This window comes from Megalobrama amblycephala, linkage group LG11 (assembly GCF_018812025.1).
Source record: "Megalobrama amblycephala isolate DHTTF-2021 linkage group LG11, ASM1881202v1, whole genome shotgun sequence".
In the NCBI taxonomy this organism is placed as follows: Eukaryota; Metazoa; Chordata; class Actinopteri; order Cypriniformes; family Xenocyprididae; genus Megalobrama; species Megalobrama amblycephala.
In genome coordinates this window covers 26763904-26779031 of record NC_063054.1, presented here as the reverse complement: position 1 = coordinate 26779031, position 15128 = coordinate 26763904, and the positions used below count along the sequence as shown (strand labels likewise).

Sequence of the window (15128 nt, the reverse complement as noted above, 5' to 3'; positions counted from 1 at the left end):
GTACAGTGCTTATGACATGAACCGTACAATGGAAGAAGTACTGAGGGCGTGAACATCTCTCCATTAATACAAGCCCGCCACCTAGTGTTAGTATTAGGTACTGGAGCATAATGAGTATGCATGACTGAAAGGCTGTTTGCAGTGTTATTAGGCATGAAACCCTCTTTTATATAATCATATACATTTAATATAACCTTTTTTCCCTCCAGTATTTTTTAAATTATTGTCATAGTTTATGAAAAATGTAATTTTATTCATATTTTATTCTTGACCCTCTTGGAATTGCAGTTTATTTTTCATTTGGAACTTAAGTTTAAAGTACTGGGTAACGTATGCTTATTGTGATTAGTAGCCTCTAGTAAAAATAATTATTTAGCTCTATTCATATTCAAATAATATTTAAAGTTTCATTTTTAGATATTTTTAGATTAAAAAAAAAAAAAATTCAGAACATTTTCCATCAACTTCCTCTTTGCATTTGATGTAGGATAGTAGACTAAATTTAAATCTCACTTGAGTTTTCTCAAATACCGAAAAGATAAGCTCTGCTTACATGTTGCGAACACAATAACTAAAGAAAAGAGAAACATCATGCTCTTTGAATTTATTTCAGGTTGATCACTTAACTTAAATGCTTTGGAAAAACAAAACCAGTTTTTACATTTCTTCAATATTTAAAATATTAAAGAAAATACTGCAAATCAATTATAACAAGCTAATTTCTTTTACGTTCACACTACATGAACCAAAAATTAAATACATTTATTATGTAAAGTTAGTGACAAATAATCTTGTCCTTTAGAGTCTTCATTTGCGATCATTTCAGTATGGCACATACAAGTTTGTTCTAGAATGCTTTAAAGAGCTGGTTGGGTAGATAGCCGAGATGAAGGAAGGAAGTTTGCGCCTCTCTCTCCAGGTTGGCCAGTTCCTGTACGGTTGGGGCCAATATATCCACATGGCCCTTATAGAGACCACCTGGGGTGTTGTGGGAAAATAGATATGGATATAAGTGACAGTATAATATAGTGAATGGCCTACAAACAGGACATCTGAAAGACACTCACCGCCGGTAGCCCTGCGCTGCCCGTATGTTACTTTGCCGTCAAATTCGTCAACAGGTACTTTGATGTCAGGTTCACACTGAGTAATGGTGCATTTCAGATGTTCCTCGATTTCTGACAACAACTAAAATAGAAGCACAATTAGAATAAGGTAAGTAAATTTGAATCTTGTTAATGTCATGTAAATGCAGTTCTCACCTCTTTCTCATTGTACCAAATAGTGCATCCTCCGTTCTCTTTGAGTTTGGTGTTATAGCAGCCTTTTCCTCTGCTGGCACAAACGTGGTACCACACCTGTGTGCCCCCCCACACACAAACACACAATTAACACACAAACAAATTACATTTCTACATTTCCACCAGTTCTCCTGTACTTCCTACTTACTTTCTCTTTCTCCATAGCAACCAGGGATATAGCCAAACCCATCCTGTAGTGACATCACACATATTCACTCAAACGCTGACTAAATGTAATCAGACATGAAGACAGATTGCAATCTACACATAATGATAGAAGATAAACTCTGGCCGTCACCTGTCCGCTCTGCCAACTCTTCCAATGCGATGAACGTAGTTCTGCTTCTCATCTGGTAGAGTCACATTTATCACTGCAAAACAGAACACAATATTGCAATTATCTGTTTTTGAATTTATTTTAGATAGGCTTGATTGAATTTTTTACTTTGTTTTTTTTTTTTAACAATGGGGTCTATTAATAAATAGCACATGTTGCTGTAGATTTGCACTGTGCGTTTAACAGAAAACTATGGAAGCTTGTTTCTGCCACAGAATAAAGCAATTTAAAAGATAATTGGAACTTTTTATCTGACAATTTTGACTTTTTTCCTTGCAATTGCGAGTTTACATTGCAATTGCACAATTCTGACTTTTTTTCTCAGAATTGTGAGATATAAACTTGCAATTGTGAGTTATAAAGTCCAATTCTGAGGGGGAAAAAAAAGACTGACATTAGATTTCACTCAATTCTGACTTTAAACTTGCAATTACCTTTTTTTATTTTTATACAATGGTGGAAACAAGCTTCTATAGAAAAAACTGTCCATGGGTAATGTGTTTTTTTTGTTGCATAAGTTCAGTAAGTCAAACAGAATTTTAACATTGACGGTTAAACAATTGAAATCATTCTGCAAATAATGATAATTAATAATTATAATTACTAATTATCATTATTTGCAGAATATAAATATAATTAATAATAATAATAATTTATTTTTTATTTATAGTTTTTATTAAATACAGTATATAAATATTAAATTATTAACATTATTATTAAGAAAAATAACACATATGCCTTTACAGTCTAATGATTATTTAGTTATTATTGTGGCCAAAAACAATAATAATAAAAATCATTCTGCATTTTATAGGAAAGGCAAACAAACTAAATTTTAGTGATTAAAGTCTGAAAATTGAGAAATTCTGGTCCTCCTTCTTACCATAAGGAACACCATGGATATCGATTCCTCTAGCAGCCACATCTGTGCAAATCAGAAACTTTACTTCCTGTTTCTAAAGTGATGATGATAAAAAAAGTGACTATAGTTAGTAAAGTTATTCAGTTGCACAATTTAATTTATTTTAAATCTGATTCCAATTATTCTTTACCTTGAATCGCTCCAAGTTATATTTGCGCTCATTTGGTTTTCTGTCACCATGAAGACAGACACAAGAGAACTGGTGTCCTTTCTTGTCTGGACCTGTGAGAAAAGCCAAATGTTTGCATCCAGACCTGATGGCATATAATGGCTGTTAGACAACGATATTAAAGGCTGTGTGCCCGCCTCACCTCCTCCCTGCTTGATGAAGTACTGCTCCATATTGTCGCAGTCGATCTTTGTCCTGCAGAAGATGATGGCCTGATCCATCTTATGCTCCTTAATGGCTCTGATCGCATACTCTCCCTTCAGAATCTTAATGGCCTCTGACCACATCTCTGGTAAAGCCATATAAAATGATTCACTACAAGACCTTTATATCAGTCAAGGAAGGTCATTTTGAAATGTTCACAACTGATAATGCGAGCATGGAACCAATCAGATATTTCATTCAGATGTTCTTAAAGGCTGATGATTCATACCTGAAGTGTTGGCTCCAGGTCGTGTGTCATCCTTGGCATGAACTTCATCAGTCTGGGAAAACACACAACATTACTGATTTAGACTTTTTGTACATTTAGGCAAATGCATAATGAAGTGAGATGTTTGTTACAGTTAAATATATGTACCCTGATGTGGCTCTTTCCCAGTCTCTCCCAAAGCCTGTCAGCTTTTGGGTTGACTGGCACCACCACGTGATGGACCGTTTCTGGTACAGAATCTTCTCCCTTCAGATCCACCCATGTGGGGAAATGCATGATCTTCTCTGAGAGCTTCTTCACATCGAATGAATGCAGCGTGGCAGAGCAAACAATCACCTACATAACACACACATGGTTCACAGATGAAGAACTGTACCTAACGAACTCTAATGCATATTGATGGAAAACAGATATGAGAGCTTTGATCACCTGTAGTCTCTTGCCATCTGAGGTGACCTGAGGGATCTGGTTGTAGACCCTCATGATGAAGTCGGTGTAGCCAGCTGTGAGGAGTCCATCCTGAACACATTTTTTTCAACCAGAATAAAAGTATTTCTTTTTTGCACTTTCCCATATGTTAGGATAAATTTAATCTTGATGATGATAAACATTTATAGTGTCTTTTGTTAAAACACCTCATACAATGTTAGGTGCATTTTTGTTTCAGCATTTTTGGCTTGTTTACTCAAATTGGTGTAAAAGTTGAAATTATTTACAATGAAATCAACAGCATGTCATGAATGCTGTCAATAGAACATTTAGTTAAGCCAAAGTATTCCATTCATGCTAAAATGTACAGAATTGTATAAGCTTAAGTGTTCAACATACACACTCATCCAGCACCAGGAAGCGGACTTGGGATAGATCCAGCTTTCCTGTTGATATGAGATCATCCAGTCTGCCTGGGGTCCCAACCACAATGTCAACCTAAAAGAGCAATAAAGTGATAAAGTATACATACAAAAAGATGCATAGTATTGTAAACGTTGTTTAATGTTGTAAATGGTTCTAAACTGTATTATGGTTTAATGTTCTGAATTCTATATTATGGTCTAAGACAGATGTCCTCAACTTTTTTTCAGTCCAAGACCACTTTGTAGCTAACTAGCTAATTATCAGCATCATTACTCCTGTGTCACATGATCCTTCAGAAATCATTCTAATATGCTGATTTGGTGCTCAAGAAACATTTCTTATTATCAATGTTGAAAACTGTTGCGCTATTTTATTTTATTCATTTTTGTGGAAACAGTAATTTTTACAGGATTCTTTGAGTTTTGTTTTGAAACAGAAATCGTTACTAACATTATAAATGTTTTTACTGTCACTTTTGTAATGCATCCTTGCATACTAAATTCTTACTAACCCCAAGCTTTTGAATACTAGTGTATATTATGGACACTTACCCCACTTTCTAAAATGGAGAGCTGTTCTTTAGCGGCCACTCCTCCGATTATCAGAAGATCTCTGCAATAACATCACGATGTTCAGTTAACGCCAATCCATCACCAGACTACAAAAATGAAACTCACTGCAGCTCCTCTGTCAATCTAAACTCACCTTAGTTTGGGATTATCAACATATTTCTTGAACTGGTTGACATTATTGAGGGTTTGTTCAGCCAGCTCTTTAGACGGCTCAATGATGAGAGCTTTGGGGGCGTTAGAACTGGATTTGACCTGACTCACTTTAGCACTGCCTGAGGACAAAAAACACATGACAGGCAGAATGCAAGAAAACATTAATACAAGCCCTGCAGGCAGGGAGAAATTAATGTGTTTTGAAACTCACCTGTCTGGCTGGATTTAACCACATGACCATCTGAAGCCTGGTTCAGGGCCACATATCCATCTTTAGGTTGGTTTTTGAAGGGTTCATCACCAAAGTTGAACTTCAGTTCAGCATTCTGGGTTTGATTGACACAAATACACAATTTAAGAATAGCTGGGGAGTAAAAGAAACGTTAGGCAGCAACAAGAAGGTGTTTATTATATTAAAGAGTAGCTAGTAGTGCATGTCAGATACCTTCAGCACACAGGAAGCAAAGAAAGGCTGATTTTTCAGTTGCGGAGGAATCTCAAAAGCCAAACCCAGATCATTGCCTGGGAAAGCCAATCAGGAATCAATTACAGAGGCATATGAATTAAAGGCAGCTGGTATTAAAGATGTATTGTGATACAAAACATTTATAGATGTACAGTTCACATACAGTTAAAAAAATTGGATTCTTTGATTAATATTCAAAAGAACAGCTTTTATTTGAAATAAAAACTTTTGTAACACTATAAGTATTTTAACTGTCACTTTTGATCAATTTATTGAATCCTTGCTAAATAAATGCATTAAAAAGTCTTTCAACATGCCGCACGTGTGACAACATGCTTAATGAAATTTAATTTATATATTTAATAAAATATCTCAAAGGCATAAAAACAAACCTAACCATTTTTGGAGAATGACACATGGCCTTTATCCACATCTATGTAGCATCCGATGGTGTCGTGCATAGTGAATTCCTGGAAAAGACATAAATCATGTCAAATCTCTAAAACTTGAGTATCAAATCAAAGTCCCTCATTATGCCTTACCTCTCCATAACTATCAAACTGCTTATTGTGAGATTTCTTTCCAGTTCCCCCAAAGCCAAATCCATATTTATCCGTTCCTAAGAGAGAGTAAAAACAGAATAAGAACAATATTATTACTGAAGTTATGGTAGAACCAGATCAGTGTAATGAGGTCATACTGAAACATACCCAAGTCCAGTGATGCCTGGGCAGTGGACCAGCCCACCCTGCACAGCCCTTGATCGTGACAGGACACTTCATAATAATACCTCCCTGGAGAAAAAGGAGTGAAAAATGAATCTTCCCAGGACTCCCTTGGCTTTTAGAAAGAAAACACAAAAAGGGTGTTATCTTACCTTTTGTGACTCCTTTGGTGGAACGACAGCCATGCCACTCTTTGAACTCTCTGCTCTGACAGCACAGGCCATCAGCACCAATAGCTGAAGAAAAAATATATATATAATAAATTTGTTGCAACAAAGAAGTGAAAATAAGCTCGCAGAATCACAATGAAGAGTTCAGGAACAAACCAGGCTAGGTCTTTCACATATAAGTGAAAAGTTAAACACTTACCAAATGCTGGGCTTCTGTCATAGGGGTTCATCTGCCATTTATTGAAAACTGGGATGGACAACAAATCCAGGAACAACAATCAATAAATTGAAATCAAATAATAATCTATCTAATATATGAGAGCAAATGTCAGGAAAGTGGTTTCTGAAATGAAATTCGCTAGTTTCAATATACTTCAGACATTGGAGGTAAAGTTTATAATGTTTAATTGTCTTTTGTTGCACAAATTTCTACCATTATCATTTAAGTATTATTTATATACTATTATAGTATTTATTAATATTTTGAATTAGCTTTTATTTTTACTTTTAAGTTTAGTATAAATTAATAATTGTATGTGCTTTTATCATTTTATTTATTTTTTGTACATATTTATATTTTGATTTTTAGTTTCACTAATTTTAGTAATTTTAACATTTCAACTAATTTTTCATCTAATATTTATATCTTATTTCAATTAATGAAAATTATTTTTAATAGCTTTCGTTTTCGTTAACAATAACAGCATACAGTAAAAGCTCCAGTCAGACAAGCCATCAAAACATAAAAAAAAAATAATAATAATAAAATGGGGACATATGATCAGCGTATAGTAATTCTTACTGATGGTGTGTCAATATAAACTAAGAGTGGCTGTACATAAATTAGTTGAATGATTACATAGAAATAAGTTTAATACCTGCTCCTCCTGTCTTCACCGCACTACGTCCCTTCTTCCCCTCCTGCTGGTCTTTAAGAGTCTCATAGACTATTTGGATGACTGGAATACTGAAGGCCTACAAGACCACATTCACATTTCACTGATCCTTTCATACATTTTTTATATATATTTAAAACTATAATATACAATATACTTTTATAACAAAGTGCACAGCCAAAACCCAACACTGCTGCGGCATCAGCATTTATTTATGTGAATGGTTTCACACTTACTCCAGTTTTTCCACTCCCAGTCTCAGCGGCCTGTGAACATAAACACACAGGTGAGCACAGAGGTGTGGATCATACACACATAGGCACTGGCACTGGATATGATGGTGATTCTCACCATGAGCACGTCTCCTCCACCCAGAATCAGAGGGATGGATTCGGCCTGAATGTCTGTTGGCAACCTGAAAGAGAAGATTAAATCAATTCCTACTTTATTATGTATGGATAACTAACTTATTAATACACCACATATGAGGTGTGTAAGAACTAGGACGGGGTTTTCAAAGTGGGGTCCGCAAAGGAGTGCTGGGGACTCCTTGGGAATGTTTAGAGAAAAGCAGTGTAAAAATAATAATAAAATAATATTTTATTTAAAAGTAAATAAAAATATAAAAAAGATTGAAAACCCCTGAACAAGGAGACGCTGTCTAACTCACAGCCAGTCCATTTCTTCCACCGCCTGTGCAATTTCAGGCATTACTCCCATTTCTGTAAGGCAAAACAAACAGATATACAGATTGCAAATAGTTTAACCACACTCAATTTATTACTAAAAATAGTTTTACTAAAATATTGACAGGTAAATCTCACCGCCGAACGCTGCCATGGTGTCAAACTCCTGCGTATCACTCCACCGGATGTTACGTGTGCTGGTTTTGACAGGGTGCTAGTAGAAAAAACGGTCCGTGCGGATTGCACTTTCTCGCTTCAGTTCCGCTGGTCTTGTTTTATTAAAATAAAATATATAAAGTTAATTTTAAAATTCATAAAATTAACATTTTAGTTACAGATACGTTTAGAAAACAACTTATAGATATTCAGAGGCAAAATTGAAAGCTCATCGGTCTCTTTATATGTACCTCGCGAGCCGCCGTAGTGTGACGTGAGCACAGTCCAGTTCATTGAAAACATGGCAGGTGATATTATTCTGGAAGACGATGAGGAGAATATTTTATATGATTTACTTGTTAACACAGAATGGCCACCCGAAACAGACACGCAGGTTTGTCAAAATATACCCACTTTCTTTGAATAAATCATTTTTCTTACCCGATATTGAAATATATACGTGTATTCAATCAGATCAGTTCTGCGCAAGTTGTTTTGAGCCACGTATCCAAGTTCATCATCCAGGGTTTATATTCAGCAAAATGATTATGTAATAAATATAATCATGATGATTTAAATCTCTTCATATATTATTTTTTTCTGTATATTCTCACGTATAATCTTCAGCCTGCTTGTTTTGGGAGAAAGAGCAAGCTGACATGCTTAAATTGTTCATTTAACAGGCAAACGACAGTTGATACAAACAGTCCTGTAGATTCACGAGACTGTGAAATCATGCTGTTTGTGTTTGATCTGTTTCAGCTGCGTGGATTGAAGGAACACAACTCTTCACTCGTTGCAAAGGCAGTAACAGGTATGAACAGCAAGGATAAGATGCAGAACATATTTGCAAGATGTTATCATTCAAATATAATCATAAATATTGAAATGGTGAAATGGTTGGGTAAAATGTGACTAGACAGCATACATTCTTGAGACACAGCCATCATTCCGCATCTTATTGTTATAGAGAACAGTGTTTCAATTCGAATGTTATTTTTGGCAGATGTTTAACTCAATATAAAAGAAACTCCTTTGGGATAAGATCCTAATCACATCTTATTTAGTGATTTTAAATTTTAGTCTAAACCAAGTCTAAAGTCTAAACCAAGTTGCTTATACATTTTAAGATTATTTTCAGTTCAAGTGAGTTTGTTTTTACACATGAAAAATATTTGATCAACTTTACTTATGCATTTCATTTTGGAATAAAACAACTTTCGGTAATATTACAAATAAGATTTCATTGGTAACTACTTAAGTTAATGAACTAACTGCAAAACACTTCTAAAGCATTTATTAATCTATCTTAGTAAAAGTTAATTTCAACATTTACTAATACATTATTGAAATTAAAAGTTGTATTTGTTAACATTAATTAATGCACTGTGAACAAACACAAACAACTGTATTTTTTTTATCCAACGTTAACAAAGATTAATACATTTAAATTGTTAATTCATGTTGGTTAATACATAAACTAATGTTAACAAATCAGACCTTACTGTAAAGTGTTACCCAGCTTTCTATTCAAATTATGCCTTTTACGGTTTTTAGATGATTTTCTCATTATTTTTAGTGTTATTTTAGTGTTATTTATAGCATAATTTGTATTAACTAATTTTTAATGAGCTTTTATATTTTTATATTTTCAATTTTCATTTAAGTACATTTTTGTAATTTGCTTTATTTGTCTTTTATATTAGTTTTTAATATTTCTATATAGCTTTAGTACTTCAACTTATTTCAGTTAGTAGTTGCTAATGCAACATTTCTAATTTTAGTTAATTTTTATTACAGTTTTTCTTAATATTCATATTTTCAGCTTTATTTTAATTACTGAAAATAGTTTTTTATACTGATTATATTTTCGAGGTCTGTATAAGCTGCTTTGCATTACTCCAACAATTGCATTACTGCCATAACATGGCGGTCCGATTATAAAATAATAGTCTAAATGTTGTCTTACAGGACCCTTCAGGTTCATTCTGCACTACCTTTGGTACAGGTGAGATATTGTCTCCGCTTGTTGTGTTTACAGTGAAGTATACATGTACAGTAGCTATGTATTTAGAATTGGTAATAGATAGTAATTCTTTCATATAAAATATTAAGTAAATGAAGATATAATATCATAATACACTTAAAAGTTTGGGGTCGATAAGATCTTATGCTCACCAAGGCTGCATTTATTTGGTCAAAAATACAGTATTACATTATTTAAAATAACTGTTTTCTGTTTTAATATTTTTAAAAAAATGCAAATTATTTCTGTGATGGCAAAGCTGAATTTTCTGCATCCATTACTCTAGTCTTCAGTGTCACATGATCCTTCAGAAATCATTCTAATATGCTGATTTTGGGCTCAAGAAACATTTCTTAATATTATCAATACTGAAAATGGTTGTGCTGCTTAATATTTTTGTGGTAAACATGCCACATTTGTTTTCAGGATTCTTTGACTAGAAACAGCATTTATTTAAAATAGAAATCTTTTGTAAATGTGTAAATGTATTTGCTGTCACTTTTAATCATTTTAATATGCCTTGCTGAAAAAGTCAATACAGTCTCTGTGCTTTTCTCTGTATTTCAGCCCCTCCAGTTCAACTCTGCCACCTGGGCTGGTTCGCCTCGCAACCAAACAAGTGAACTGGCAGTTGGTGCTGGCAAGGTAATACGACCAGTTTTTGCATATAAAAGCTTTGCAGAGAGTCAGTCTATTCCAGGAATTTTTTGGCTGGTTCAACTGCAGTGTGAAAAGCTCTTGCTGTATATTGATCATCCACACCTCATTGACTCTGCATTACTGAAGTGAATAAGATACTGTGTCCCTAATTTAGACTCTTTTTGGTCTAGAGTTGTTTTAGGTTCATTATAACTGCAACAAAACTGTTTTCTTGGGTTTTCAGGAAATCATTATTTTGTGTGTTTTGGTTGTGAGATATCCCAATTTAATTAAACATCTGTTTGTGGATGCAAGCCATGTAATCTCAATCAAACTAATTTTTTCCTTCACTGTTCTTGTTCCTGCCAGTTATCTGGTTATGCAAAACAGTGCAACACAAGCAGAGATGGCGAGCTTTAATTAGCTATTGATTTCCAGATGGAAGACAATGTTCTCTGTGTTAGAAATGCTTATTTTTGGCTCTATGTTTGCTTACACAATCATTCTGTCTTCTTTTCCCCCATTTTGTTTATATATATATATATATATATATATTTATTTTTTGTTCTGTGCAGTAATGGGAAGCTCCTGGCTGTGGTTCAGGACCAATGCGTGGAAATTAGGTAATTCTGCACATCGATTGGAAATGTTTGCCCTTTCTATAATTGGTTAATTTTTCACCCTCTTGTCTCGGGTGCTGTTCAGCTGAGCAAAGCTACTTCTGAGATTGATGATTTGGCACAGATGATGTATTTTTAAATACATGTTTGTGTGTTTTCATGTACAATTTGGTTTCAGTAGGTGTGATTTATTACGCTAGCACCAGCTAATCCGCTCATGCAGAATTGAAAGTGTCACGCTTCATGGTTAAAAAAATTCAGAGCCTGATATTCTGAAAACAACTTCTAAGCATCTAATTGCTTAATCTAAAAAAATCTATAGTTTATCTCCCCATTCTCCCACGTTTACTTACTAAAGGGCTGATGTGAACTCCAAACACTCACGTGTAAAGGCCCGTTCACATCAAGAACGATAACTAAGATCATAACTATATTAGCGTCCATATTTGTCATCCGCCGCTTTAAATGCTTGAACTCTTTAAAGCAGGATGGATTCTGATTGGCTGTCAATGTTTTCATCTTTCATCAGCTGGAAAAAAATGGTTCTGAAAGTGATTCCAATGATATTGTTTCTCTGTGCCGTTATCGTTATATTTGTGGTGTGAATTCTGCTATTCTTTTGTATATTTATTGTTATCGTTATAGTTAAGGTCCTTGGGCCTTATCAACACGCTTGATACTCTCTTTCAGGTCAGCTAAAGATGACTTTGGATCCATCATAGGAAAATGCCAAGGTACAGTAAATGTTTTGTTTTTGCCAGGGTATTCTGCCAAATTTTCAACAAAATCAATTGCATATAACAAGTTTTGTGAATTTTGACATTTGCAATATGTCATTCTAGTAAAGCCTTGATGATTTCACTTGAAAAATACTTCACAACATTAATTTAATCATTATAAAACATGAATATTATGAATATTACTGAATTTTTAATATTATAAATATTAATTAGGCGATGTATATCGTGTATTATTCATTGATGGTGTTAATGTTTGCTGAAAAGCAGGCAACTGGGTGTTAGCCATGTTAGGATTACCACATTTTGCAAGATTGTTTGTTAAATCGAGATCTCTGCTTGGTCTTGAAGTCACTTTTTTTATGTTTTCTTGCCATTTTTGCTTGCTGTTTTAGAGAATGAAATCTGCCACTTTGAATTTCCAGTCTTTGGTTAAATAGGCTGTTTTACTTGTTATTCTCTTCTCTGCTTTATATTTCTTATAGCTTTACATTTACGTTGAATATTTTATGAGCAATATCATTCAGAGAATAGGCCTGCGGACACGCAAGTCTGCATTCAATTCACTTTCATTCGTACTGTCTTAGTTCATTTCAGTTCATTTCATGGAGATTGCATTCAGCCAGTACTTTCTATAAAGGCAGAATTTCCAGTAGTGTGAAGTATATGAAATGGATGTGTTTGATTAATTGATTAATTGATTAATTGCCATTTTGTGTTCTATATCCAAGCTGCTTTTTCATTCTTCCTCTCTGATTTTGTGGGGCAAAATGTGATGTTTATAGATAAATTTGTTTTTCTGTGCTATAATTCTGATGGAAATGCAAAGGTAAACTAAATGTACAAATAGAGAAAATTAGCATGCATTAAATATCCAATGTTGGCTGATAGAAAATGTTGTTAAAAAACAACAACAAAAAAAACAAAAAAACAAAAAGAAGTGAAGTTATCTGCAAATATAATCATGCATCCCTAACAAAAATTTTTTGTAGTGCATGATGAGTCGTCTGTATTTTTGGGATTGGCCCTATCTGTCATATGATATTACTATAACGATAACTTGATTAGTGCCCATACCAACGGATGATATTGTTGTGTTTATTATAATTGTGTGCTGCAGTTTTATCATCTGCCACTTTAAATGCTCAAGATCTTAAAGCAGAATGAATTGTGATTTAACTTTTAATATCAACTTTTATTGTTAAATGATGGCAAACCGTAATATAATTGTACAAATATAGAAAATTAGCATGCATTAAAGGTGCCCTAGAATCAGAATTTGAATTTACCTCGGCATAGTTGAATAACAAGAGTTCAGTACATGGAAAAGACATACATTAAGTTTCAAACCCCATTGTTTCCTCCTTCTTGTGTAAATCTCATTTGTTTAAAAGACTTCCGGAAAACACTCGGATCTCAACATAACACCGACTGTTACGTAACAGTCGGGATCATTAATATGTATGACCCCAATATTTGCATAATGCCAGCCCATTTGACGCATTAGACAAGGAAAGGCAGTATTAACGGCTGGATCTGTGCACAGACAAGGTAAGCAAGCAAGAACAACAGCGAAAAATGGCAGATGGAGCAATAATAACTGACATGATCCATGATATCATGATATTTTTAGTGATATTTGTAAATTGTCTTTCTAAATGTTTCATTAGCATGTTGCTAATGTACTGTTAAATGTGGTTAAAGTTACCATCGTTTCTTACTGTATTCACGGAGACGAGAGTCGTTGCTATTTTCATTTTTAAACACGTGCAGACTGTATAATGCATAAACACAACTTCATTCTTTATAAATCTCTCCAACAGTGTAGCATTACCCGTTAGCCACGGAGCACAGCCTCAAACTCACACAGAATCAAACGTAACCATCTAAATAAATACTTTACTCACATAATTCGAAGCATGCATGACGAACATCTTGTAAAGATCCATTTGAGGGTTATATTAGCTGTGTGAACTTTGTTTATGCGATGTATATATAGTCGAGAGCTCGTGGGGCAGAGTGAGCGCATCTCTTAAAGGGGCCGTGCTGAAAAAATCAGTGCATAGTTAATGATGCCCCAAAATAGGCAGCTAAAAAAATTAATTAAAAAAAATCTATGGGGTATTTTGAGCTGAAACGTCACAGACACATTCAGGGGACACCCAGGACTTATATTACATCTTGTAAAAAACAATCTAGGGCACCTTTAAAAATCTAATATTGGCCGATAGATACAAAATACTGTACTGTACTGTACCCCCCCCCCCATATTTGATATTTCTTAATGCTGCTTTCCATTACACACTACTCTGTTTGTTGCTAGAATTTGTTGCAGTTTAAAAAGTTAAAATGATGGCCGATCAGATTGAAGAAGGTGGGGCTTAACATTCACCGAAGACACTTTTAGTTTTTACAGTGATAGTTAGCGTGCGTGGTAAGATATAAGTAGCTAAACATTTAATATTTCACAACTGATTTACGATGGATATATTTAACGACCCACAGTAACATACAGTGATGCAAACTAGTGCCATCGAATTGAAAATTGAATTTTTCTTGGCATAGTTGAATAACAAGAGTTCAGTACATGGAAATGACATACAGTGAGTCTCAAACTCCATTGTTTCCTCCTTCTTATATAAATCTCATTTGTTTAAAAGACTTCCGAAGAACAGGCGAATCTCAACATAACACCGACTGTTACGTAACAGTCGGGATCATTAATATGTACGCCCCCAATATTTGCATATGCCAGCTCATGTTCAAGGCTTTAGATAAGGGCAGCCAGTATTAACGTCTGGATCTGTGCACAGCTGAATCATCAGACTAGGTAAGCAAGCAAGAACAATAGCGAAAAATGGCAGTGTTTCGTTAACATGTTGCTAATGTACTGTTAAATGTGGTTAAAGTTACCATCGTTTATTACTGTATTCACAGAGACAAGAGAGCCGTCGCTATTTTCATTATTAAACACTTGCAGTCTGTATAATGCATAAACACAACTTCATTCTTTATAAACTATCAAACTCATTCAGAATCAAATGTAAACATCCAAATAAATACCATACTTACACGATTAGACATGCTGCATGACGAACACTTTGTAAAGATCCATTTTGAGGGTTATATTAGCTGTGTGAACTTTGTTTATGCAGTGATAGAGTCGAGAGCTCGGGAGGGGGCGGAGAGCGCGAGCAATTAAAGGGGCCGCAGCCTGAATTGGCGCATTTCTAATTATGCCTCAAAATAGGCAGTTAAAAAAATG

The 15128-nt window shown here is 34.4% G+C and overlaps 2 protein-coding genes across 4 annotated transcripts in view; one reads left to right on the top strand and one right to left on the bottom strand.

Moving 5' to 3' along the window:
• Positions 1-589: 589 nt before the first annotated feature.
• ddx1 (DEAD (Asp-Glu-Ala-Asp) box helicase 1) lies at positions 590-7964 on the bottom strand. The gene is made up of 26 exons (XM_048207021.1): positions 7824-7964; positions 7670-7721; positions 7351-7414; positions 7236-7265; positions 6982-7078; positions 6303-6350; positions 6086-6169; positions 5919-6002; positions 5751-5827; positions 5606-5678; positions 5188-5264; positions 4954-5068; positions 4723-4861; positions 4569-4629; positions 3991-4089; positions 3592-3681; positions 3310-3498; positions 3163-3214; positions 2872-3018; positions 2691-2782; positions 2522-2594; positions 1600-1672; positions 1450-1492; positions 1263-1358; positions 1068-1188; positions 590-978 (listed from the first exon to the last, which is right to left on the bottom strand). Exons 1-26 carry the CDS (start codon positions 7837-7839, stop codon positions 848-850), a joined length of 2223 nt encoding a protein of 740 aa, XP_048062978.1. The 5' UTR covers positions 7840-7964; the 3' UTR covers positions 590-847.
• Positions 7965-8074: 110 nt separating this feature from the next.
• The window catches only part of nbas (NBAS subunit of NRZ tethering complex), a 197748-nt gene continuing 190694 nt past the window's right edge, over positions 8075-15128 (top strand). For all 3 annotated transcript variants that reach the window (XM_048207018.1, XM_048207017.1, XM_048207020.1), the window contains exons 1-6: positions 8075-8235; positions 8604-8655; positions 9813-9849; positions 10435-10512; positions 11082-11129; positions 11817-11860. In XM_048207018.1, coding sequence (XP_048062975.1) covers positions 8143-8235; positions 8604-8655; positions 9813-9849; positions 10435-10512; positions 11082-11129; positions 11817-11860 — 352 coding nt within the window. In that variant the 5' untranslated portion in view covers positions 8075-8142. The remainder of the gene's footprint in view (positions 8236-8603; positions 8656-9812; positions 9850-10434; positions 10513-11081; positions 11130-11816; positions 11861-15128) is intronic.